We start from the raw sequence: 26,892 nt of genomic DNA on the forward strand, positions 1-26,892 counted from the left end.
ATTCCTAAAAAAAAAAAAAAAAAAAGAGGCATTAAAGATGCGCCAGAAGCCGGATTTTAGAGTCGCTCCTAAGTTTTCAGTAACATTTTCTCAAGGCCGTCAAGACATTTAGGCCCTTTGGAGATAATGTGGGCAAATGTTCTGACAGCACCTCTCCATGGCCAGAGAGTGAAACCTTCTAGATCCTTTGGGGGACAGGGACTCCTACCGGTCTTCGGGGGAGCGGATGCGTAAAACAAAGGGTGAGGATAACTGGTGGTGAAAGATGAACCGAGCGCTCTCGGGAACAAGGTTCATTTGCATGTCGGGTCCAGGAGAACCACGCCCCGCAGGACCCAGCTGTACATAATCAGAACCCGGGCCAGGCCCTGGCGTGAAAACGGATCCATTACAGAGTGGAAAGTAACCTTTCCAGGTCAGTTCGCTCTGTTTGCCGCAGTAAAATAAGTTTATTTCGGGACTATGAAGCCGTTAGCAGGCTGGCAGAAGTCCACTTGTGTAGATTTTATGGAGCAGAACACCATTTGGCCGAGAAATTCAATAAATACTGCAATGTGAGAGGAGTTAACATCCAAGGGCTTAGGGGCACGGGGTGGGGGCCTAGGGGGCTGGGGGCTGGGGCCTGAGGCCTGGGGGGGGGGTTCACCAGCGCAGCCTTTCACAACCAATCAGTGCGTTTGAACAAGCAAAGGAGCGGCGCTGTTTGTGTTGGTGTGTTTCGCAGACCAAAATAGCACGGCTCGTGGTGGCTCGTACCACGGTATGGCTGGGATCCCTCTCCGCTGGGAGGTCTTCCCGAGACTTGAAAGCAAGAAGAAAAGCCACCCACTCTTTGACCTTGGAACGCCGTTTTACGCAGTTCGTAAATTTCTGGATCTTGTCAGCGCAGCGTTCTGTAAACAGTTTTATGGCTCATGGCCGGTTGGTTTTGCAAGTGAATATCTGAATTTTATTACCATCTTTCTTTTTTTAGGTCAAGAGTTTCAGTGTATCCTTAGGAAATAAACACAGAAAGGAAAGATGCTGAATGAAAGTGTCGCTGTGATCCAGGAGGCACTTACTCTTCATTTAAGGACACGTCGGAGTTCTCCTCCCAGCAGATTTCACGTTCTGGATTCTGTCTTTTCTTCACGCTGTATCCACTAGCAAAGAGCGTTTCCTAAGAGCGCTTGACCGCCGTGCGCCTCTACTCTCTACGCCTGCTTACACGACACAGAAGCTGCAGGAACACCTGCACAAATACGGAATATGACTGCAATCCGGAGAACACGCAGCCAGGCAGAGGCCGGGCAGCAAGGCCCATCATGTCTGTCTTTGAACTTTTCCACCACAGTGGACTTGAACGTTTTCACTCTGTATGTTTTGTGCAAACTGATCAGTTCCAAACGCATTTGTAGCCTGACTGTTGCAACATTTTCATGCTGAAGGTGAGATGTTCCTTTGAGAGGTGATGCTGCCACATGCAAGGGATGGGCTTCGTGGTCCCACGCTAAGGCAGTTCATGGACACGGCAACCACATCCGTCGGGCCTTGACCAGTCCACACCGTGGACGACATCTCCCCCCCCCCCATTACCGCTCCATTGCCTTGACCCTGACTCTGATCCTCTTCATGGACGGGATGTGTTCACATGCCCTTCCTGTCTGATGGGACCCATTGAGTTGGAGCTCAGAGGTTGGTGCTGGATATTCCATTGAGACCCACTGAGATCCACCAAGAACCCTTCAGCCTCGATGCTTTGTGGGGTTCTGCTCATGAGGGTCACAAAGGCATTTCAAACCTGCTGTTCATGCTGAAGTGGACCTGAAGCTCACAGATGCATCCCATGGCAGTGGGGAGCGTAGAAAACTCTCTCTCTCTCTCTCTGTCACACAGGAGCACACAGGAGCACACTTTTCCAGATAAACACTATTATTTGTGCCCATTGGACCACATCAAGGATCCACCCCGTTCTTGCTTCACCTGAAAGGGCGTGGACCCTCTGGGTGCTTGGTCCATCGGTGGATGCCCCTGCCGGGCGGGTGCCGGCGAATGAGGGAGAGTAATGGCCGTTGTAACTGCGTATTTATCATCTCGTAGAAAGTAATGTGACACCTCTCTAATCTGGGTATATTTCACCCTGTCGGGAGCCTCGGTGCCGCTGCCCCGTGCGGATGTGCCACAGTAATTCACACCTCTCCCACTCGCGGGCGCCGTAATTACATAAAGATGGAGTTCCATTCCTGCTGTGATGGCCGGGGTCGCCTTTGCCTGGCCTTCGCAGGACTCGCCTCCAACATATGCGGGTGCGGGATACCCCCAGCTGGCCCCCCACCAGCCCGCTGCGCCGCCTGTCTTTTTTCCTCTTTCTACGGAAATCAAGATCGATGTCCTTGCTCTACCTTGCGGATATGAGGAGCCGAGCCGAGCTGAGGAGGGTTGTGCTCGATCACAGCTGGTGGCCTGGTGGCTGGTGACTGGGGTTCGCTTGGTCATTGGATTCTGCCTCCTGAATAGACTTACCTTGCTTAGCGTGATGAGTGGAGTTACCTTGGCGACTGGGGTTAGTCTAGTGAGCATCAGTATGTGTCGTGCTCTACCCCAGGGCTGGTTCTTGAGGGTCAAGCTTTTTGTTTTGTATTTTGTGTTCCATTACATGGGCAAAGGGATGCAAAAGTAACAGGGGTGTTACCTATTAAGTCCTGTCTGCTTCCGTCCCCCCGCGCACTCCTGTACGTCACGTCGGACGGGCATCGGAACAAAGGAAGCTTCAGTGTGATGGGACTCTGTGTCCATCTGCGGCGTGTCGATCAAGTAGCGGGACTTCGGTGCCACGCTAAGGGCAGCCAAACAGATGACTTCCTCACGGCATCACAGGGGTGGCAGCACACGGCGAGTGTCCCGGCACTGCTCGGCGGGAGGCCTTTGCAGATGTGCGCGGCATAGAGCAGCGCCCGGCTCACGCTGAGAGTACGCCACAGTCCTCGGAGCGATTAAATAATTACCGACAGCAGAGCAGATGTGTGCGTTTACATGGAAAATTCAAGCTGGATGAAGAACTCACCGAGCACGTTAATTGGTTATTGTTGTCGATTTTCCCCAAATGAAAAACGCGTGGGGTTATCTGAATGTTCCGTGATTGCGTATATGTGAACGGTTGCGGTTGTCGAGGGAGACCTTCTCGATCGCGGTCCTCTTGGCGGGTCAGCCGGAGCAACCGCGATGGCGGAGGGATGCAGGTCCAGGCCTTCAGCTCGCGTCTGTTCTCCACGCTGTGTGACGTTGCACGTGGCTCTCCGCGCAAATTGACATGTTTTCTGGCCATCTGTGCCTCTGTCTTCTTGATCCATCGTAGAGGAGGCAGAAGTGTTTCACTGCGCTGCCCATGTAGGTCATCGCAACCTCCCTCTCGTCTGGAACGCCCGAGATGGAACGTTTGCGCGGTTGATACCGCGTTGCTCCGTGAGCGAGTTCATGTCTGCATGCACATATGCTGATGCGTGTGTTTTTGATGAAGACCTTCAGTCAAAATCACGGATGTGTGTAAGCAATTATCACCCATCCCGTAGCATCGTCATTCCGGCGGTCTATTCTGAAACACACCCGTGTTTCTATATTTCTAAATCATGCCTATATGTTGCCCAGTAAGCCAGGTTTTCAGCTGAAGCTGAAGAAGAAGTAGAATGTGATGAGCAGGATGTGTTATAATATGTGTTGAAGGTGCTGACACATACAGTGGCCTTCAGCACTCTGCTGTGATCGTCCGTTCTGGACACTGCTATAATATGATAAGTACATTTATTCATTTATCTGACACTTTTCTCCAAAGCGACTTACAACAGTAAACTTATGACAATTATTTTCCCATTTATGCAGCTGGGTCATTTTATTACAGCAATTTTAGGGTAAGTACCTTGCTCAAGGGTACTACAGCTGGAGATGGAAATCAAAGCTGCGACCTTTAAGTCTAAAGGCAGCAGCTCTAACCACTGCTCTACCTGCTGTCCCCACTTATACTGGTTTACTCATTTATACAGCAGAGCAATTTTTACTTAAAAACATGTTGGTCAGCAGGAGGAGGGATTTGATCCCACGTCTTGTTGAGTGCAAGGTGGAAGCTCTAACCTGTTTTGATTTTGAACATAATTTGTTGCCGCCGCACATGTGGAACGTGCGCCACGGCTCGCCCTCCTTCCTCAGCACGATCTGCGGTCTGCAGCCCAGCAGTAAGCTGCTGAGTGACACCTCAATCAGGCGCCGCTAAGCGGTCAGTGGCTGTGTGATGGCCTTCGCCTCCAGAGAGAGAAATGACTGCTGACATTTACATAGCAGGCTGGAATTGGCGAGCAGTGCCAGCGAGAGGAGGTCACCGGAGCGGTGACTCAGGGCCGGTCAAGCCTGAAATCAGGTCAAACTGTTCATGGGCAAACTGCAGAATGGCTCTCTGTGGCCTGAAGGTAGAGCAGGGCTGGAGGACACCAGGGTAGGGACTTCATTTTCCTTTACATTCACTCATACGTCACACACTGTTCTCCAAAGTAAGGTACAGCTCAGCGTTAACCAAAGTGCATCATCGGTGGATGAAGGGCTTTACACACAGGCACAGGGTTACTGATGCACAGCTTGTGTGTCTGATACCACTGTGTTGCTGGTTCACATCCCTCAAGTAGCTCCTGCAGAAGTGATATTGAAATATCAAATACATAGATAATCATAGCGGATGGTATTTGGGATCGTCTATGGAGCTGTTAGGACATCAAGATAGAAGTGGCTCTGAAAGAGATGGGTTTAAGACCCTCTTTAATGCTGGGAGGGGTTCAGCAGCTCTGAGGGACAGAGGGAGCTCATTCCGCCACATCGGGGCCAGAGCAGAACCTGTGGACTTTCGACCTTGGACCCCTTTTGTGAGCGGGACCGCCTGGCTTTTCCAGCTTTCTGTGTGATGAATGGTCATGTTCGGTTTATAATCAAAAGTACCTTTTTAATGGTTAAGAGTGTAGCTACTAGAAGAGTTTAACTTTTTCATACATACACATGCTTACCTGATTTGGCCTCTACGGAGTGAACTTATACGAATTACATTGACTACTGACGAGGCACCGATGTGAGGGGGGGGGGGGGCGCACCTGAAAAATGGGATCTCTCTTCAAGACATGAAATAGGTTCCCCTCTCTGCATTACTCACATCTTCCTCATTCTGTCTGCCCGCGTTTGCGGAGGGACCTCGGATCAGATGCGCGTAAAGTTTGATCGTTGCGCTGCCACCGCAAACGGGTGCGCCGTAAAACTGAAGTTCTTCCGCTTTTCTGCACGGCGCTTTGACAGCCTGACAATGCTCTCCTCTCTTCCCCCCACCGGGATGGGGAGCTCCAGGAGATGATCAAGGCTGGGTTCTGACAGCTGACTCATCGCATCATTAGCACACAGATCGCCTCCCGTCTCACATACCGAGACACGACAGATAATATCAGGGCGCCGTACAGTATCATTAAACCCAGAGTCCCAACTTCAGACTTTCTGCTTTGATAAAGTGCATTTCATCTCGCTGCTAGTTCGTGTTCGAGGTATTTAAAGAAAGTTTAGTGGGAACATCAGCCGATGACAGGCTGCTGAAGGGATTTCCTCAGGTTGCTGTAGAAATGAAGCCATGCGTTCGGTGTGTGTTGGGGCAGGGTAGTAACGCTGCGTTGCGGAGGAAACCACACGTGGGGTTATTCTTCTGTACGTCTGGGCAAACGCTACAACTGGCTTTTATAAACGCGGAGCAATACGTCATGTTGCGACTCTGGATCTGCCGCCTTGCTGCGGTTTCTTCTCGGTAAAACAAAGGCCGCGCAGAAGGTAGCACGTCGCATATGCTGCGCTTTTTCACAGATGCTGTAGAACTCATTACTTTTGCGTTTGCGTGGAGACGTGAGAAGAAAAACTATTAGCCAAAACAAAGACAACTCGGTCCGTTTCTTCCAAAAAAATGAACGCGGTGATAAATTGCTGTTGCGTGCGTTTACGTTTTTAATTTTCTGTGTGTGTGTGTGTGTGTGTGTGTGTGTGTGTGTGCCTGTGTACACGCATTTCCTTGTAAAGTTATGCGAGGAAACCCCACAACTTTTGAAAAAATACACATTTTATACACCCCCGTGATAGGTATTTCGCCCTACAAGTGTGTGCGAATGTGTAGCAGGTAGGTGTATCATATTGTGGGCTGCATTGTTCTGAGCATCTGTACCCACCTCGCTGGTTCTAATTGTGCAACATGGGTGTTTTTTTTTTTTAAATTTTATATATTTGGAGGTTGATAGCATTCACCAGACTCGTTACCCATGATGCCACGAGCAATGAGAGGCGCCGGGGGGAACTGCAGTCACCTGACTCACGCCCCCTCCCTGTAGCGCTGTTATTTGATGCAGTGCCAGACTCTTTAATGAAATACCACTACAATCCCTAAGTAGTTTAATCCTATACTGTACGTTCCTCAGGGAAAGGACCGTCCAGAACCGACTAATTTACGGACCAGTTGAAATGCTGCCAGAATCGACCGGTGGAAGCATCTTTCAAAGCAACCAATGGCAGTGCAGCGTTAGAAACGGGAACGCTGGGTTCGCAGGCCAAACCAACCAATGGGTGCGCAGCATTCTAAGTCAACCAATAGAGTCTCAGCATCCTAATGCTACCAAAGATAACAAAGCCAGAAGTGACCAACGAGAGCCCGGCTTTCTAATTAGACGGGTGGGAGGGCAGCATCTGTCCTGGCGGACGTGCTCAAAGTGTGGAGGAACCTCATTTTGCTGACAGTTGGGGGCGCTCCGTAGGGACCTCCTGCTAGCAACGCTGTGTCGGTTGGCTGTCGTAGGGTCCTCTTCGTTAGCGCGATGCCCTGCGTGGGAGTGCCATGCGGTTGGCGCCTCGGGTATCGACCGAGTGCCGCGACGAACGTGGCGCCAGCGGGGGACGGTAGCCGCTGAGCTTCTATGACGAATATTTACACCTTTTTATGGCGACCCCCCTGGTGTTGGACGCTCTGTCGGATGTGCTGAGCCCCATAGAGAGGGATGGGAGATGCTACCTAGATAAACACACCTCTGTCATGCATGACATGTATTGCGTCACCTTTTCGCACCTCACTGCACCCCAGTCTGGGTGGTATAGATGCACCGTGTGGATTTTGATTGCACTCCAACGTGTTTCTGCCTCTGTATGTAGCTGTAAGGCTCTGCAATATTGAGTCTAATCATAATGCCATTTATTGATGTTGGTCCAGATGGTGGGGGCACATGGCGCCTCTGATTCCATTAGGCAATCTGTATATTGTGCCGTGGGCCGTGACTCGAGCCGGGGTACGCCAGGGTACTGCTGCTGTGCCCTCCAGTCAACCCCACAATAATACCAATATAGGCAGCAGGTGGCAGTTTCATTGTGATGAGGGATGCTTTGGTGATGCTAATTTCCCGCCTTTTCTCATGCGGCTCCGGAACATCGTCCGGGGACGGCCCTTCGCCGCCGATGAAAGGCCGCCGTACGGACGGCGGAGAGGGAGCCGAGAACAAAGACCGAGGACAATAATGAGCAGAACATGGCAGAGTGGGGTGCATTAATGCAAATGCTGGATTAACAACCGAGCTGCAGTATGTTTAACGGTGTGTGTTTCCTTGGTGGTGCTCTACGTCCATCCTGTTGGCTCATCGCGCGGCTCCCTGGATTTCTGCCACACACAGAGTGACCCAAAGCAAAACCGTGCTCACACCGCTGCCCTGGGGTCACACGGGTCGCCTGCCCACTATTATCACCTTTGATGGGTCTTTTTGCTCTCAGCCTCGATCGTTTTGGGAGTCCGATGTTAGACACACACACACACACACACACACACACACGCACTTTTACACTCTTTTCATAAACCACGTTTCAAACTAGTTTTCACAGTCTACCAGCTAGTGAACTGACTGCATCATGAAAAGAAGGGAGTGTTTTCTCTCCTGTGCTTACTGAGTAAAAGATAATATTTTTATTTTGTCTGGTCTGGTTTGCCCCCCCCCCTGCCCCCAAAAGAAACATTCTCCCCTTAAATTGTGTTCCACGTGCTGTTTTCACTCTTGCCTGCCTTGAATTCCACTTAATTCACGCTAATTTTGTCAATTTTACTACTAATTTTATATTAAATACTAATTTAATACACACACTACTAATTTAATATTTTAAAAATTTTACATTTAAGAAATCACATTCACAGCAGTCTGATCAATGTAAAACTCTGGCTAGCAAAGCACTTAAAACACCACAAGAGCCATTTTCGAGGCCCAATAATAACCACCCGTAAGCACAGTGGTAATTATCTTAATTACTTTAGTAAATATTCAGCTGTATGGATAGAGAGGATACTGGAGGATATGGGAGGGAAATGTGGGCGGGACTTCCAAGCCACGGTCGACCGCATCGCTGACGCCTCGATGCAAAACCGCTGGAGCCGCCGCTTCGGGGTTTCGCCATTGGCTTGGCAACTGGCAAATTGCATCCCGTATTCTGCTACGTTAATTGTAGGGATGGATCTCCAGCGATAATTTGGTCTTTCCACCAATATAATATAGCTTCGCATTTCTGCAGTTTAGCTCGGGGTGTTTCACACCAAATTAGCATTTAGATAAAAGGAGCCACTTGGCATTTTAATTACAGCGCTGCCCTTGCAGAGGTCCGTGTAGGCCTACAGCTCCGTGTTCTCCGTGTACTTGTACATCCCTACACCAGAGCGAGCAGCCACGGCGCTTTCCTCGACAGGCGGCAAATTATACATGCTGTGCATTCAGATGATTCAAAAAAATTATTATTGCAATGCAATTAACCTCCAAAACACGTGCGACGTTTGAGCCGAACGTGGTTTCGGACAGAGGAACGCGTAGGGGAGCGTTTCCCCCAGAGCCGAGTCTCGCTGCTGGTTTTACTTTGACTGTTTACGTGTGTTCGTGTTCTGCCGTCCGCAGCGTGTGAAAAGTAAGATCTTGTGTGTGTGTGTGTGGCAGGAGCGTGGGACTCGGTGTGTTTGATAAGTGTGGCACTAACGGCGCAGCTAATCCGCTTGCTCCATCGCCCGCGGAGTTGGTCGCGCTGTGACGACGGCATCGGGGCGGGAGGCTGCGTGTGGCGGAGGAGCCCCGTGAGCCGACGGGCAAGACGGCCCTGGAGTCGGCGGGCTCTGAGACCCGTCGGTTCCCGCGGCGTGGGCCGCCCGCCCTGCGCTCCCGGCCCCCTTCGCCGTTCCGACTCACCGCCCCCTCCCTCCTCTCTGGTCCACCATTTCTAACGTGCTTCGCCCTCCCGTTCAAACAGCCACACTCGTCACCCGGAGCCAGCGTGCCACCTCCAGTGGGCATATCCGCAATGCACAGTTACCATATTTGGCACCTGAGAAATGTACGTTTCTCCCATGGCGCAGCAGGCAACCCACGGTTCCTTTGAGTGGAACAACGGAGGAACATAAGGAGGAGAACGATGCTCACGGCTGCATTCGGGACACTGCTGAAAATGCACTCAGAATGGCTGAAAGGGCTTTAAAAGGCCCAAATTCCCATGTTTCATCCCCTGGAAATTCCATTTTTTGTCCTGAAAATGTGATCATATTGAGAATGGTGCGGCGTGGGAGGAATTCACTCTGAATGTCGGTGACTGGATGCTGAAACGACTGAAACTCAGTCTGTCAATCCAGCGCCTGCATGTGTCCGCTGATCTTGAACACAGGGGGCGCTGCAGCAGCAGCTTGATCCCATCCTGCAAAGCCAGTTTGGCAGAGACCGCGGTAACACTCACCGAGATTTATAGATGCAGTTAGAGGAAGTCAGCGATCAAATAAATAGCCGCTAATCCCTGGAGGCCGCACCTCCTGGGAGACCTTTAAGGTCCACGTCAAGAAGTGAGTTAGGGTTTGAGGAAGTGATCTTAGAATGCAGACACGGTGTGAGTGGGTGGCGCTGTGGGGCTGGGTGGAGGGGCCCGCCCCAGACGGTCCTCTCTGAGCTGCGGGTCGCGTTTCAACCCAATTACGGTCAGTGTCAGCCTAGTCAATGAGCTTATCGGCGTCCGCGATGGGAAACGGTAGGCGCGGCGCAATGCGGCCCATAATCCACTGGTGGGATAATCGCACACTAGCGCCAGGAGGAGACGCACCGCCGCAGGGAAAGTGCGGCGCTGGATTGATGGGCTGATGGACAGCAGCTCCCGAATGCCGTGGGCGGCTGAGTCGCACGCGTGCAGGTGTGCGATCTGCAAGGAGCGGAGACGGCGCACAGGAAGCTTTGCTCTTGCAGCCTTTAATCTGGATGTGGATGTCATCACATGGTGGCGCTGCTTGGCACAGCGGAAGCATAAGAGAGCGAAGGTGTTGCGAGACGAAGCTGCCGGGACCAGAAGGACAGAAGAGAGAATTCTGGGTCATGTGCAGCAGGCCACGGTCCCTCCCAGGTGGCAGAGTGGTCCGGTGTGTTGTTTTAATGGCGTGACCCATCTGACAGTGTGTGTGCTCCACCTGGGTTCTCACACACCTCGTTGGTCCCCTCACACTGTTGTCTTTGTCACTGCAGCAGGTGGGCAAAGTGGGGAGGGCCATCTATATGTCGGCTTGGCAGCTTCCTGATTCTTGTCTCCATAGCGGCTGAGCGTAGAGGAACGCGAGTCAGGGCGTTGTTGGAAACGGCACGCTGGCGTCGCTACGGCACCGTTTTACCATTTTGCGGCTCACCTCTCGCAGAACGGAGGACTAAAAAAGCATTTTTGCTGTACGCCTCTCCTGGCTGGCTCCTTCTGTGGTGGTGATGTCATTACCAGGCAGCCGCCGTGTTGATTGCACAGCATATTTGTGAGTTATCAGCTGCGGAGGTAATGGGTCCGGGATCCTTTGTGGGCCGTGTTCACCGTGCATATAAATACAGCGGTACAATTACCGCAGGGGCCCAGATTGGCCCAGAGCGCCGGTGCTCACGTGGAAATCAGAGGCCGCTTTCAGCGTGGAGAGAAGCAGGTATATATTAGCTGCCTTAATGGTCTCATCAAAACCCGGTTGGCTGGCAGACCGCGTGCAGACATTTGCACATAGGGGAAGGTGGCGGAGGGGCGCCGGTACTGTTTCATACTCTTGACACTGTTGCCAAACCGGATTTCGTCCCTCGTGTGCTTTTTGAATCTGTCCGTTTGGTGAACGGTGTAAAATGGGTGATATGGAAATGGAGCGGAGGTTGTCGTCACCGAGGGTCTGCCGATGAGTCGGAGAGGTCGGAGGTGAAAATTACTGGTAATTTACCTGCTGGATTGCTTGACTCCAGGATGAAGATGGAGATGCTAGAAGCTTCCGTTGCCACCGATGGTCCTCTGCTTCCTGCCGTCAGTGTGGCTGAGAGTTTGCACTGGGTTAGGGTGATGCCACGGTCTTATCGCACGGTTCTCTATGGCTGTGTGCAGTAGCTGTGCGGTCTAGTTAACTCAGCGTACGCTTTAAGGCCTCGCTCTTACGCATGGTCTATAATTAATCCTGTACTGTGACACACGTGGGAGAGGGGTCTGCCTGGCCACCGGGAGGCGGAGCAAAGGAAATGTTCTACCAGCGCGACCCACTGCGAGTCACAGATAGCGCTGGCCCAGGTCCGCGGCCCAGCAGCCCCTGGCTCGGAGCAAGATGCTCTCTCTGATTTTTGGGGTGTGGCCTTTAGCCAGGCCCCGCCCACTCCGGCCTGCAACGCAAATATAGTCGCGCTGCCTACAGATCGCGGATGCAGTGATGAAGTAAGGAGGTGGGCGACGGGCTGGGGACTCGGGGTGTTTGTTTTCACAGCAATGTCACAGGCCTCCACCGGGCGGGAGAAGAGGGGGCGGCGGCGGCGTGACTTTGACCGTGTCCATGGTGAGCTTCTTGCATGCGATTCTTCATGGATCCCACTTCTTGAAAACATCTACAAAACGAAACCCTTAGGTGCGTTATGTACTTTAGGTATGTTACTGTAAACATGCGTGATGCTGGGGTGTCACTAGTCGTGTGAGATGGGAGGGATAATCAGAGTGCCGCAGTGTCTCTTGCACCTCCTTGCCGCACGAGCGGTTATAAAACGCACAGATGGTTCGATTTGTCCGGACGGTCCAGCCTAGGGTTGAGGGTGACCGCTTGGTTGGTCTCACTAAATGTACCTGGAGCCATGTTAACAAGCGTGAACAGGAAGGTGCTTCCCAAGTGTTGCGTCATAAAAAATCTCGATTGTTTTATTTATTTATTTAATTTATTTGGTTTTGTTTAATTTCTTTTGTTTTCCGTGAACGAGAACGTGCTTTGTTCGAAACCAGATCATCTCCGGTGTTCGGACGCGGCTCGTCCGTAAGCGGGGCTAACGGCTCTTCACCCCAGCGGGCGTTTGGACAGGTAGCCGTCTCTGTCGCTGGGGGAAGACGAGCAGCGCTCCCTCTCTCCGCCGTTTCTCCTGCGTAAGGCTGCCAGAGCAGAAATGTGGGGGAAGGGAGAGAAGGGAGGTGGAGCGGAAATGAGCAGCTTTCTCCCGCCGTCTGCCCCTCTGCTCTGCGGCCTGGTGCTCTCCTCCTTTCCCTTCCCATCTCCACCTCTCCAATTGCTCATTTTCCTCTCCATCTTCTCTCCCTCCCAGTCAGCAGATTAGTCGCTGGTCGAGGGACCTTTTGATTCCGGGGGATTATTCGGCAGCTTTGACGGCGTTAGCGATGGTAAATGCGATGCCGCCATCCCCGGGTGCCACCAGTTGGCTCTGCGACTTGAACATCCTCTCTTGGAGGACAATTATACGGCCCGCGTGACGGTCCTGCTTCGTAGCACCGTCGCTAATGTCAGCGAGCAAACATTGCGGCCAACGCGACGCGGGGCTGCGCTTTAAAACGAAACCCGAATAAGCAGGAGGGTGCGAATGCATTTTCCCATGGTGGCCAGAGGTGGTTCAACAGCTGGTGGTGGTGCATCCACACTTCAGACCCTCACACTGCACTCCACTGGAGCTCTGAGCGCGGCTCGTGGGGTGTGACTCGTGTCCCATAGGATGACGACACCTTCTGCTCTACTCTGGAGTGTGCGTGTGTGTGTGTGTGTGTGTTGAGGACAGAGCCAGGCAAATTCTATAGGACACTAAGTCAGAGTGATGGCACCGCTGACGGGAATAAAAACAATCACACGGCCCCTATTAATGTGATCTGCAGGGTCTATGGGAGCAGCCGCACCGCTGGCCCTTACGTCAGCGTCCCCATTAAGTTCTAACCTTTGATTGTGATATCTAGCTGGTTTCTTAACCCAGCCGAACTTCTGCCCGTGCAGAGGGCCGAATGGCCGGCAGGCTGCCAGCAGCATACGAGCGATTTTTGCGTTGCCCACACGCTGCCGCGGCCCTTTGGCCATCGAGTGCGTGGTGAGGTCCTCCTATTCCTATCCATCATCCAGCCTCCTCCCTCCAGGTTTTCAATGCGTTGGGAGGGAGGGAGTGAGTGAGTGAGTTGTTCCAGTGGGCTGTATGTGAGACTGGCTCCTGAGAAAACTGGAGCAGAGTGGCAACGGGGGGCGCAGTCGTTAGGGATCTGTACCTCAGCTTTCGTACGCTTGAACTTGCTGTTGTGCCCTTGAACTTGATGCAGCTTTTGTTGCCGAACAACATGTACTGCGTTTCAGATTGCATGACCTCATAGAACATTTTATAAGACTGTACAGGCCATGTTGGTAGACATGGATACACACAGTCACTGGGGAGATTGATTTAAATATTGGTCATTTGCGACTGGATGCTATTGAATTACTGAATACTCAATAGGACCTGCAGGTGGCGTGGTGGCAAGTGCTGATCCTTTGCGTTTGGTCCTGGGTTTGAATCCCACCTCCTGCTCCAGCAGCCTTGATCATCCTTACCCTGAACTAATACAGTAAAAATTACTGTGCTTTTATGAATGGGATAAATCAGTGCAAGTCATATTGTAAGTCGCTTTGGGGAAAAGTGTCAGCTAAATCAGATAAACAGAATAATAATAAGAATAATATTAAAGAGAAATGTGAAACAAGAGTGCACTCTCATTGTGAAGTGACCATTCATTTTGTTTATTTTTGTTTGTTTTCAATTTGTTGAAATCATCGGGAGGTAGAAAGCTAGTAAGAGTGAGTAATTGAGCAACGTTTCAGACCGGTGTCAGGCCTCAGCTCTCGTGCGGCTCTGTAATCGCCGTGTGGACACACGTGTGTTGGGGCTGCTGGTGGCGTGGAGGTGCTGTGCTGAGTGACCTGTGCCTTCTGTGTCCATTACAGGCTGTGAAAACCCTGCATCTGAGAGATCAGACCCAGCTGACTCACGGCGGCCTGTGAGCCAGTGAGATCCAGGCTGCGGAAGGATGCTGGTGCCAAGCTGTCACATGATGCACACGGCCAGGCCTGCGGGGCTGCTGCTCCTCTCTCTGCTGCTCCTCGCCGACGCTGAGAGTGAGTCGCTTCCGTATCCCGCCGCCGCCGCCCTCTGAACGCACTCCGCCGCCGCGGCTGCTTCGGTGTTTGCCTTGAAGTGACACCAGATCCAAACACGGCGTCAGCGAAGGTTTTGTTACAGATTCTCTGCTCCGATGTTCCACACGCAAAATATGAATGTGAAATAATTCATTGATGGGCGTAGTCGAGTGAGTCCGGGAAGCGGTGGACGGGCAGCGCTCGAACGTTTGAAAGGAATATTACCCACATTACTGCCGAATCTAGCTGTTATGTATCCCTGTGTGTGTGAATTTACATTTTTCTGCTTGACGAGAGACAGTGAGAGACAAGGATGAGAACACACAGGTCACCGCCACATCGGCTTCTTTCCATTAATGGGGTGGAGTAGGATGTTACATACAAAACACCTGCTGATGGCCACACCCCATCATTGGCAACCACATAATTTGTGCCAGGTTTAGCATGCCAGGGACCAAGGTTTGAATCCTGTCTGCTCAACCGCTGCTGTACCACTTCTCAACAAGACACTTAGCCTGAATTGATACAGTAAGAAGTACCCTGCATGGGTTCATCTGTGAAAGTAGCTTAGCACTCTAAGTAATTTTGAAGAATAGATGGGCAGGTAGATAGGCATACGCATTGACCGAAACTGCTCGTCCGTGGGGTCGGGGCAAACCGGAGCCTAACCCGGCAACACAGGGCGCAAGGCTGGAGGGGACACACCCGGCACAGAACGCCAGTCCGTCGCAAGGCACCTCAAGTGGGACTCGAACCCCCGACCTGCCAGAGAGCAGGACCTGGTCAAACCCACTGTGCCACCATGCCCTCTTAGATGATTGAAAAGTAGTTAGTTAAAATGCTGTATTGAACCTATAGCGCTTCACGTCACACACTCTGTTTTCATGTATTATCACTGACAGCTGTGCGGGTGTGTGTTATCAAAGCTGAAGCAAACTGACCGTGAGTGTGTGGAGCGCGGAGGCTATCGAACGCTCCTGCGTATGGCTCTGTAAGGGGAGACGCCTGCATACACTCTTGCTGTCTTTTTTTTTTCATCTTTCGGGGTGGAAAAGTATGTTCGCCACTGTCCCCCCCAGACGCAGGCGCTCTCGCCACTGACATCTGCAGAAATACTTTAGCAGAGACCACACCATCTGCACTATAAAGGACCGCCGCCGCCGCCACTGCTGACACGGAACAGAGAGGAAGCGGCAGAGGGGATGGCGGGGGAGGGCGAAATGGCCGACTGTGCCCGCCCAACAGATGGTGCACTCTCTGAGCTGGTCGTATACGTCGTGCCAGCTGCCAGGGCATCTCCAGCGAGCGCCAGGGCGTGCCTGTGTGCTGGGGGTGACGCACGAAAACCACCGTGCGCATGCTTGAGGAAAAAGGGCAGAACTGCCATTACTTGTACCGCCACATAAAGCTGTTCACCTCACTGGGCAGCAGGTGGCACAGTGGTTAGAGTCAAAGCCTCAAAGATCCCTGGTTCAAAGAGCACCTCCTGCTGTAATACCCTTCATGAAAGTTTTTACCCTGAACCGATGCAGTAAAAATGACCCTGCTGTGTGAATGGGTAAATGACTGCAAAAAGCTGAGAGTACAGTCTTGCCACAGCGACTCACTGTGGAGCGAAAACTCGGATAAATACACACACATTGTCTGAAACCGGTTGGCCTGAGGGGGGTCGTGCCGCACCGGAGCCTAACCCGGCAACACGGGGCGCAAGGCCGGAAGGGGAGGGGACACACCCAGGACGGGACGCCAGTCCGTCGCAAGGCACCCCAAGCGGGACTCGAACCCCAGACCCGCCGGAGAGCAGGACCCGGCCAAACCCGCTGCACCACTGTACCCCCTTTAGATAGATAGATAGATAATTAATCATGTGTAATAACAATAGTCATAAGAGAAGCTTCAGAGGGTTTTCATGCATTTGTAGTTAAGGTTTGATGGGAGATATGTTGAAATCCACCATTTTTCCCCTGTGTTTCTCAGTAGCAGTAGGTAAGTGACGCACCACCGAGTCGACCTGCGGGCCTCGGTTACTTTACCTGCCAGCTAGTGGTTCTCACACCCAGGCTCCTCTCGCACGCAGCCCTGCACTAATCTAGCCGACTGTTTTGATTGCTTGTTTTCCCATTCTGGGGAAGAAAGGCTCCTTGGCGAATCCCAAATAAGTATCGAGAGACGCGAAGATGGTGTAAATGCATAGCTACCCGCACCCAACCAAGAAACCGTTGCGTTGTTAGGTGCTCTTTTTAAGCCCAAACGTGGTTTGCGGGGAAGAGAAATGAAAAGAATTAAGCGTATTTGTCACGCTAGACGTGCATCTCAAAGCAGTAAATTAAAGCAGCCCGTGAGTCCCGATGGCCGGATTAGCGTTAGCGCTAACGTTAGCGCTTGCGCTGCCACTGCAAAATCGGGAGGGAAAGAGGTCAATTTGCAGTCTGATTTTACCGCTGTCATGTGCGCGGCACGTTTCGCTCTCACGGCTTAATGCACTTGTTTACAAGTTTTCTGCACGCAGATGTCACACCCTATGAGGAAGTGTTTTAAAGACACTCAGTGTTTAGCTCTTGCTTTTCACCACCAAATTTTCCCATTTGATCACTGTTTCACGTCCGTCACTTTGTAAAGAAAACCGCATTTACAGCGTCCGTTAACCGATCCTGTCACGCCGTGCGCGCTCTGCGTAGCTTTTTTTTAAATTTTTTGTTCTTAAATTTATCATGCTCTACATCTTAAAATGTTATTGAATTTACTCATGGCTCCTATTTTCTAACAGAATTAGCACTTTTACAAGAGTTCAAATTAAATCAGTCAGTTTAATTTCCCTTCCTGGTCAATTAATTAAAATTAAATTACGTTACAGTCCCCCTCCACCCACAAAAACACTTTCAGACGCAAATGCAACATTTTATTGCGCTTATGGCCGTCATCAGGATGGCGTCGTTCTCCGACTCTGTTCCCCAGCGAACGTCACGCGCGCCGTCTCAGTCCGCATCTGCACAGCGATTGTGTCCAAGATCACGTGTGACCGTTGATGACCACGTTCTTCTTGAGAGGCAAAACGCTGGACCGCTGCGTGATCACGCACACGGGTAATGTGTGCTGACAGCTGAATGTGCTGCGGTCACTTTGAATGAGCGCACCTCAAAGCAAGGGGGTGAAAGTCGAGGCCCTAATCCATCCACCCGGAGAGGGGGCGGATGGTGGAGAGATGTGACGGGCAGAAGCACCTTTTGTGTACGCTCACGTTTCGGCCATCGAAGCTCTGCTCTTGGCGCGGATGATGTTAAGTTTAAGTGCACTTTCATCCGACGGAGATGCTGCGCCGGCTAATGGCAAGGCCACTTCGCCATGGTACGATGACACTCTCAAATTGCAGGAGAACTTACGCCGCGGCTAGAGTCACGTGGCTGGCAGAGTGCACCGACCAGCCGACACGTGACGTCCGAACTGCAGCGGGGCAAAGTTGGGTTTCGGTGATGCTGGACCTGCTCGACTCAGGTGTGTGTCTGCTGCAGCTTCGACAAAAACCCCGCGACCGAAAGCACAAAAATCACATTGGCTGTATGGCAAGTTAATGATACAGCCTCCACCCCCCTCAGCTGAATGATAGTTAATCTCCTTTAGAGAGCAGCTTGTAGAAAGGCCAAATTGTGCATCCTTGCTTTAAAAAAATGCAGAAATAGACATGACAACACCTTTCTGCACTTGAGTGCCATTTTAGTGCTTGGTACTGAGCAGTAAAGCACATTGGCAAGTCTGAGCCCAAAGTGGCGATTATCTTCACAGTACGGTCTGTAGGCGGTGCAGTGATGTGGTCCATTGATGTGCTGTCAAATGTCCATGGTTGAAATCCCACCTCTTGTTGTAGCACCATTGATGAAGGTACTTACCCTAAACTGGTACGGTTCATCCGAACCCACAGCCCAGGAGCCATGAGACACCAACACTACTTGCTGTGCCACCATAGTGGCCCTTACTAATGTGAAACATTGGACGACTGCACTGCCCAGGTCACCCCTTGCTGGATAATGATGAAACTTCATAATAGGACTGAAGGTTTTTCTCTCCTCTCTGGCAGTAAAGAACCATCTGCTACAGTCAATTTGTCCCTATTCTAATTGATGATATAGGGGCTTTATCAATCATTATTTATGCATTTATTGGCAGTCCCTTCATTATGAAGCACATTTGTTGGTTATGGATGGAAAATGCAATTACGCAGAGAGGGTGTCCTATACCAGCTTCATTATTTGTTCCTTGCCAGTACCTTATTTAGGCTAATTACTGACCATAGTAATTTTAATTTCAGTTTGGTTAGGAGTCATTTATTGTTTCTGCTAGAAGGCTATTGCCCTGAGATTGAACACTAATAGTGTACTTACCGTCATGAGATATGTAGGAAGCAGGTGGTGTAGTGCTTAGTGCTGCTGTCCACTGCTTGAAAGGCCCAGGTTTGAACCTCACTTGCTTCTGCAGTATAGTGCCCTTCACCGAGCTACTTATACTTGATTAAGTTTATTCATTGATCAGACACTTTGATCCAAAGTGTTTGACATTGGAGGGGGGGTGGGTGCGATGGTGCATTGGGTTTGGCTGGGTCCTGCTCTCCGGTGTTTCTGGGGTTTGAGTCCCACTTGGGGTGCCTTGTGACGGACTGGCATCCCGTCCTGGGTGTGTCCCTTCCCCCCTCCAGCGTTGTGCCCTGTGTTGCCGGGTTAGGCTCCGGATCCCAGCGGCCCCGCATGGAACAAGCGGTTTCAGAAAATGTGTGTGCGATTGACATTGTTGAAAAACTTAGTGTTTACCTTTGTATGTAATTAGGTAATTTTTACTGCATCTGTTTAGGGTAAGTAAGTATACTGTACCTAGACACAGACCCACCGGAGAGGAGACCTTGGCCAAACCTGCTGCGCCACCGCACCCCCAATAATACTGTACCCATATACCGAAAATGACAGTAAGACCACCATTAGCAAGTAGTTACTAATGAGTGGTATTGATTACCCCATTAGTGGCCAACAGTATTAAAACCATTGTTTGTAAATTGATACAGTTCAAAAGCCTTGGTCGAGTAAATATGTATTACACTTTAAGCTGCTTCAGTGAAGGTTTAGTTAAATCAACAACAACAACAACAGCAATAATAATAATAATAATAATAATAATAATAATAATAATAATAGTTGTGTTTTGACAGTCAAGACATTTTGTTGGTGTAACATCACCCAAAGAGTGCAATGTATAGTTTCCCCCCTGAATTGCCACCAGAAAGTGTTTATAATATTTGTAGCCGGCTCTCGAGATATTGTTTGCTCTCGCCTGGATTTCTGTTTACTATTCTGTGAGGAGTTTAGAAATGGAGTCACGGCGTCTCTCGAAATGATAAAAAGGGTAAACAGATTCATTTGAGGCTCCCTCAGCTCGATCGCTTCAAACGTGCCTAATGGAGTGTTGGACTCCCCCAGGCCTGTTGCGGCAAGGCGGTGGTCCACGCGGGCGCCTTGCTCCTCTCCCATTGGTTCGCCGAATCCACTCCAAAGCTGCGGCACGAGAGCAGATAAACACATTAATTATGGCGTTTCGGAAAATAATGAAAAGAAAACGTAGTATCTAGCAGCAGCTCATGCTCATCAGGACAATTTTGTGCAGCTCTGATTACTTTCTTTTGATGATTGGATGTTCACGATATGAACAGCGATCGGCGGTGTTGGGAAATAAAGACGTTTCCCCTCCTGTCTCGCATTAACATTTCCGTTGGAGGAGCATGGAAGGTGCGGAGAATGATGCATAAAGCAGCTTCGACCCACAGATGGTGGAAGGTTATATTTACAGCACACGGGTTACACTGCAGAGTTATGGATCCTGTGGACCTTCTTTCTTTCCCCAAATATGAGCAGCCCTCTCATTGGTGCCACTCGCCATAGCCTGTCTGGCTGATGGGTCTGCACCACCTTTCCTCACAACGTTTGAGGAGCATCATCCTGGCGCCTTCATCTCCAGGAGGGCTGTCACTGTTTCACCATCTGCAGCGTTTAGTATGGAATCCACATGATGCTGGAGGGAGGGGGTTGCAGCGAGGAGCCCGTTTGTTCCCGAGCGATCATACCTAATCAATTAGCACTTTAATAACTTAAGCTGGAGTAATTAAGGGGCCAAATGACAACAATCTTTCAGCCTTTTAATTGCCTTAGGATGTGGGCGGCCTAGGGCCTGCTCTCCTGGGCATTCGCACTCCACCACCGCCACCACTGCCTCGGCGATCCGAGATGCTCCTGGGGAACGCTGCATCAAGATCAGGAGTCAGTCGAGTAAATTAATTTCTGATCCGAGCCCAGGACTGAACTCCAGCGGTGAACTGGAGGAGGAAATTTCCAGGAAGCACGTGGAGGTGTTCATCACCCCTCTATGTGAACCCGCGGGATGCGTGAGTAGGCAGGTGACACCCGGCCCTCAGCGCAGTGCTCCGAAGTTCTGGAATTCCGGAGGGTAAGCAAGCAGAGCCGAGCGTGGGGTGAGCGAGCGGGGACAGCAAGGGTGCGAGCACACATGTGCATCTGCCTCCAGGTGGTTATCACACTCTTTTACTTGTAATGAGAGGGGAACGGGAACAGTATGCAGACCGAAAGACGTAAACGTGTTGCATTCGCCAGGTTTCCTTTCTTTGGTCTCCCCTTCCTCTGTTCAGGGACAGACCTGCGGAAGATAAAGGAAACCACCAGATGACTGCTGAGTTGTGTCCACGCTGCATCCTTCTTGTGAAATGCAGCCAGTTGTGTGGGCCGTCAATGCACATCAGCAGGGTGTGAAGCGCCATCAGATGCATTAATAAATAACTGGAAAAGTATTTCAAAAATTTGAAACTCAAACATTTGTGACATAGCACCCAATATATACAGATAATGAACTTTGTGGGAGACGAGACTTTGAAGCACAGTGTTTTGTGTTTTTTTTTTTTTTTTTTTTTTTTAACTCTTTTTCCTGTTTTTAGTAAGTTTCCTAGATGGAACTGCTGTTGAAAAGCCCCCTGATCCCCGTGGGGGCTTCAGTGAATGAATCCAATACTGTAACAGCAGTGCTTCTTGTGGTGCTTCCATGTACATCTTCCAAGAGTAAACAAAAGTGTATCAAAAACAAGAAGGTTTCGTCACAGCAACCATGTTCCTGATTCACATCCCTCAAGTTGCTCCTATAGAAGTGACAGTCAGATGTCAAATACATAGATAATCATAGCAGATGGGGTTGGACTCATAATGGGGCTGTCAGGAGATCAGGAGAGAAGTGACTCTGGGTTTGAGACCATTCTTGGATGCTGGGAGGATTCATTAGCTCTGTGGGACAGAGGGAAGTTTATCCACATTCAGTTTTGGACCCTCTGAGCGAGACCACCGAGCAGCCGGAGGTGGAGGAGCACAGATCTCTTGCTGAGCTGTAGGGAGGGATCGGGTCTTGTAGGTATCAAGGTGCAGATCCTTTGACCAACTTGTAGGCCCTGATGAGAGTGTTGGACATGATATAGGCAGAAAGAGGAAGCCAGTGGAGAGAGACCACACTGATTAAAGTGGCACTTAAAAGTCAAGGTAAAAAAAAAAACACTTGAGTATTTAGGATATACAGGTATGTAGAGTTTTCCTGATAGTGTGCGAGTGGAATTTTGGGTAGATTCAGACATTTACACCCTCCTCTCTCAGCCAGAGGCAATTTAATAAAGCGAAAATATGGCAGCGGTGTGAAATGTGATGGAACACGAGTCTGTGATCAACTGCGTTGGGGGGCCGAAAGAGCAGAAAGAACCCTGTGCACTCGCCCTGGGATGCGTTGGAGGAGCGACGGTGGAGGGAACAGGAGCACAGCAGCCAATTCCGTTTAACCACATGGACTCAATGGAGCATGGATTCGAGTGCATGGGCTGGGCTCACAGCTCCGGGTTGCGGATCCTAGGTGTCGGTGTGTTTAACCCATTTCCCACAGATGAGCCCGTTTCCCTCCACTGCAAAGAAGGCGAAAGTGGCATGCTGTGCGGTCGGCTTTCTTCGAGGCTCCAACGGATTTGGGGCATTAGACACTGGGATGAGTGACGGTGAACCTCCGGTTAGCAGTAATACTGTGATGTGGGGGAGAGCGCGACTGAGCAGCCGGGCTGCAGTGAAATCCTCAGGGATCTGCAGTGTGAGAAATACGTGTAGGCACGGCTTCTGTTGGGGGGGCGGCAAACGCCGAGCCGAGCAAAGAGGCGTTCTTTATTCTCTGTGACTGGTGGAAAAAAGCACGCGGAAAGAAATGAATGAGTAACAGATTGATCCAAACAGGCTGGCAGCATCGCCGCGCTTTGGACTTATTTTTATTGTTATTTCACACATCGCAACGTTCCTCGTATTTTATCGTCTTTCCACGTCGGCGTCGGGGATTCGTCCGACGTCCATTCCTGTCGTGTGCAGGCTGCACTGACAGCGGAGGCGGCCTGCCTCCCCACCTGCTGATGGAAATGACTTTGATGAATTATGCATTCTTCGCTATCTGCACACCGAGCGCGGGATGAGGTGTTTTGCCGACAACCGTCATCAGATTATAAACCTGTAAGACCAAAATTCTGCCCATTATGACTCTGTTGTCGGCAATAAATGTTGTTCAGACCGTGTGAAGACAGGACTCGGTATAACGGTATCATCGCTTCCACGGTAGCATCACACTTTGTGCGCTGAAGATTTATCCCGTGGGGATAAAGGTGGATCCACAGAGTGAACCAGAGCAGAGTTTTATCTTCTCCGAATGGGTGACCCCACCGTGAGGACAGACTAGAGGGAAAAATGACCTTTCCACCCAAAAAACATTAATCATTTATTCGTCCCACACTTTATTCCAGGGTGATTTACACTGCAAGGTTTGTACACTGACCTTCATAGACAGACTTACCCACTGATACACCATGGTAATTTTTACTGTGTGAGTTCAGGGTAAGTACCTTGATCAAGAGTGCTCCGGTTTCCTCCCACACTCCAAAGACATGCTGTTCAGGTTCCCCCATAGTGTGTGAGTGACAGAGAGAGTGTATTCCACTGATGTATGGATGAGTGACCCTTTGTAAGTAGTGTATCTAGCAGTGTAAGTCACCACGGTGAATAAGGTGTGTGGGCTCATAGCACTACATAGCATCCACTGGAAGTTGCGTTGGAGAAAAGTGTGTGCTAAATAAATAAGAATACCACAGAGGGAGCAAGAGTTCGAACAGGGGTTCTCAAAGAATAGAAACACCTCCTGCCACTGCTGCTGCCCCATAGTAAAAGTCCTTTTCCCAATGTGGTTTATTTTAGGATTGAAAACTGAATAAAGAGTAAAAAGCTTTGCACTCGACCCAATGCGACGTGTGATTTTGCAAAATGTGAACAGACCTCGTCGGTCGTTTGTACTCTCTTCAAAGCAGAACTGTCCAGAGATGAATGCACAGTTTGTTCACATTCCACACGTATTGAATATGTGTAAATTAAATGTTTGTCTTTGTTGTGATGCGGAGGAGTAACCTCTTGCTTGTGCCGTCAAGGCATCTTGGCTCCTTGACTCAGGGCGGAAAGTGTGACACGTGAGGTCCACCTTGCCGCTTGGTCACACCTTTGTGCTTAATGGAAGACATGTGCGTTCGCCCAGATCGTGTCACCAGAAGAAAACGTATTAACCGAGCTGTCCGATGCTTTTAGGTGGCTCTGTGAATGCGCTTGTGATTTCATCCAAAGGAGGATGAGTCACAGTCACGGTGCAGCGTCCTTAATGGCCAAAGTATCTCAGCACTGAGACATGTTGGTTTCACTCTGGGGTCCACAGAGGACCAGCTGGCCCTGGAATGGAATAGAGCTTGGATTCTGGCTGAAGAGTGGAGTACTACCTTTTGACAATCATACACACATACAGGAAAACAGTGGAATGTTGTGTCATGTGAGACCAAAACTGTCACCGCAAACACCAATGACTAGACTAAAGTTTTCATACTTTGGACACAGATGAGAAGGTTGGATTCTTTGTACAAAAAAAAAGGATGGGTGACGATGAGAAAAGTTGTAGGAAACAGAAGAAGAGGACGAGCAGCAACCGGATGGATGGACTCAGTCACAGTGACACTGGACGCAGCTCTTTAACACTAAGGAGACAAGTTCTAGAAGGACTTTGTACACGTGGTCAACAGGAGCTGACGACATTGAACGGCATAGCATCCCTGCACACGTCTGGAAGGACCAGGAACTGGAGGATTTTCTGAGCTAAGAAAAAGTCTTGGAATTCGAGTTTTTATTAATGATGATCCTGGAGGACCAGGGACCGAACTTCCTAATATTCACGTACTTCTTCCGAAGGACTCGGAAGACAGTCGTTCAGTCATCACACTCGGCTCGTGAACGACCAGGATCGTATCTCCTGCGGGACCAGGGATGCGAGGCTTTGCTGGAAATCCACGCTCGCAAGGGGCTGAGTTGCTGAGCGGCTGCTCCTCGGGGCTGCGTCGCCATAGCCGTCTCCCCAAAAGGAACGTTCCTGGAGTCGCACCGCTCTGCAGGTTTAATCCCGACTCCTCCATCGAAATGCCATCTTTACTCCATTTTATTTCCCCCCATTTTGTTTAACGGTGCTCTCAGCGTTTTATTAGAGGGACCGGCCCGATAAGGATTCGCACGGGGGAGATAAAAGTTGGGCAGAAGATGATAAATGTGTCGTCGGGATGAAAGGCAATCTGGCCACAGCGGTATGGGGCCACTCTAATGGCCGCCTGCGCGGAAGGCCGAGCTCCTGCGCCGTCCCCCGTGATGAATGGCGCAAGGTGCAGCCGTGAGGACTGCGGGCTAAGAGCAGGACGGCCGTGAAATGAAAGCCAATTCCGCCGAAGCCCCATCCGACAAGTCGGCCCGGAAGGGCAGCCGGGGAAATTGTCTTTAGGATGCAATAAGGCTTGTTTCAGAAGAACACGTTATGAATTCTGACATTGTCGTCGCGGTGGGTGAATGATTAATGAGAGCCATTCGCCTCGAGTTTCTCCAAGGAATGTGTTGGATAGGGGGAAAAAAATGTTGCAGTCTTGAAATAGTTGCTCCAGGTTTAGAGGCAACTATTAAATCTTATGTCCGTCCGCTGCCGAACGATGATATGTGGACTCCGGCTGGGCTCTACGTGTATAATGTAGCAGCATGAAAAAATACGAGAGATGACGTCAGAGCGGTTATGTCACGTGAACTCAGCCTGCAGTCATGAATTGTTATTTATATTAAAGTGCGTTCACTGCTCTCACGCATGTCGTCGGGTGTTAAGTGTTCTTGTCTGGTCCGACGTTCAGCGGTGCCTCCGTAGATGCTACATTTACATTTATTCATTGACGTTTACTTAACATTTCTCGACTTGGCAGACACTTTTCTCCAAAGCAGCGTACAGCTCGCAGGAAACAAAGTGCGTTTCACAACTAAGATATAGATTTGGACACAGGACTGTCAAAGTACAGCTCTTTTGGCTAGTAACACAGTTTCTGCCAGCCTACGTCACCCCAAGAAATAGAGAGGTGATTGTGGCAGATGGTGTGATGAATATTTATGGAGTTGTTGGGAGCTAAGGAGAGAAATGGCTCTGAAAGAAATGAGTTCGAGACCGTTCTTTAATTGCTGGAGGGATTCAGCAACTCTGAGGGGTATAGGGAGCTCATTCTACTACACCGGGACTGAAGTTGAGAACCTACAGGCTTTTGATTTTGGACCCCTTATGGATGATTGGGTCCACCAAGAAGCCGGTCTCTTTGGATACCAGTGTACAGCAGAGTACAAGCTCACGCTGCGAGTCCAACCGTGTCCCTGTCACACCAGCACTGGATCGATGGGTCCTTTGTTAATACAACCTGGGGACATGCTGTGGCACACACCGCCTCGACACCTCTCCAGCCCACGTGTGCTTTATTTGCAGAACCGCGGGGCGTGGGTTTCTGAGACAGGAGGCGCAAGAAGTCGCCCACGATGGCCAAACGGTGCACTGCTTCGGGTCATAATGAGACAAGCCCACATTGTGGTAACACACCGCGATCGTCCCGCTAGGCGAGGGCTCGGTATCCCCGTGTTTCTCCCTCACCGCGATTATATTCGGAGGCCACGGAGGGTCATTTCAGCGTCGCTCTGTGTCATCGTGCAGCAGGTGTACGTTTACGGCACAATACCCGGAATTCCTGGCTGCCGCCAATTCCTGCTTCTGCAGTCATGACAAAGGCAAAGGGAAAGAAATTAGTCTGGTTCCGTCACGTTCCGCTCCAGAAACAGGCAGAGTGTTCACTGCTGCATAATAAAAAAATAATATTTTGAAAAAAATAATTATTGCAGCTGGGGCCTGTCCTCAGCAGCGAAGTTTTAATGAGTTTAACTTGTATTCCCCACCGTGACTCTGAGCGCGTTGGCACTGCCATTGCTGGGCTTCTTTACGTCGATGCTTTTCCGTAAGGCCATTATGAG

General features: G+C 50.5%; 1 protein-coding gene across 28 annotated transcripts in view; it reads left to right on the top strand.

Annotated features, from left to right (window-relative positions):
• Positions 1–26,892, top strand: part of LOC108938752 (receptor-type tyrosine-protein phosphatase delta) — a 325,780-nt gene that overhangs the window by 213,639 nt on the left and 85,249 nt on the right. For 26 of the 28 annotated variants that reach the window (XM_029251986.1, XM_029251996.1, XM_029251991.1 and 23 more), the window contains one exon: positions 14,249–14,419. In XM_029251986.1, coding sequence (XP_029107819.1) covers positions 14,332–14,419 — 88 coding nt within the window. In that variant the 5' untranslated portion in view covers positions 14,249–14,331. The other 2 variants (XM_029251988.1, XM_029251989.1) reach the window with 2 other exon arrangements.

This window comes from Scleropages formosus, chromosome 5, assembly GCF_900964775.1.
Source record: "Scleropages formosus chromosome 5, fSclFor1.1, whole genome shotgun sequence".
NCBI lineage: Eukaryota > Metazoa > Chordata > Actinopteri > Osteoglossiformes > Osteoglossidae > Scleropages > Scleropages formosus.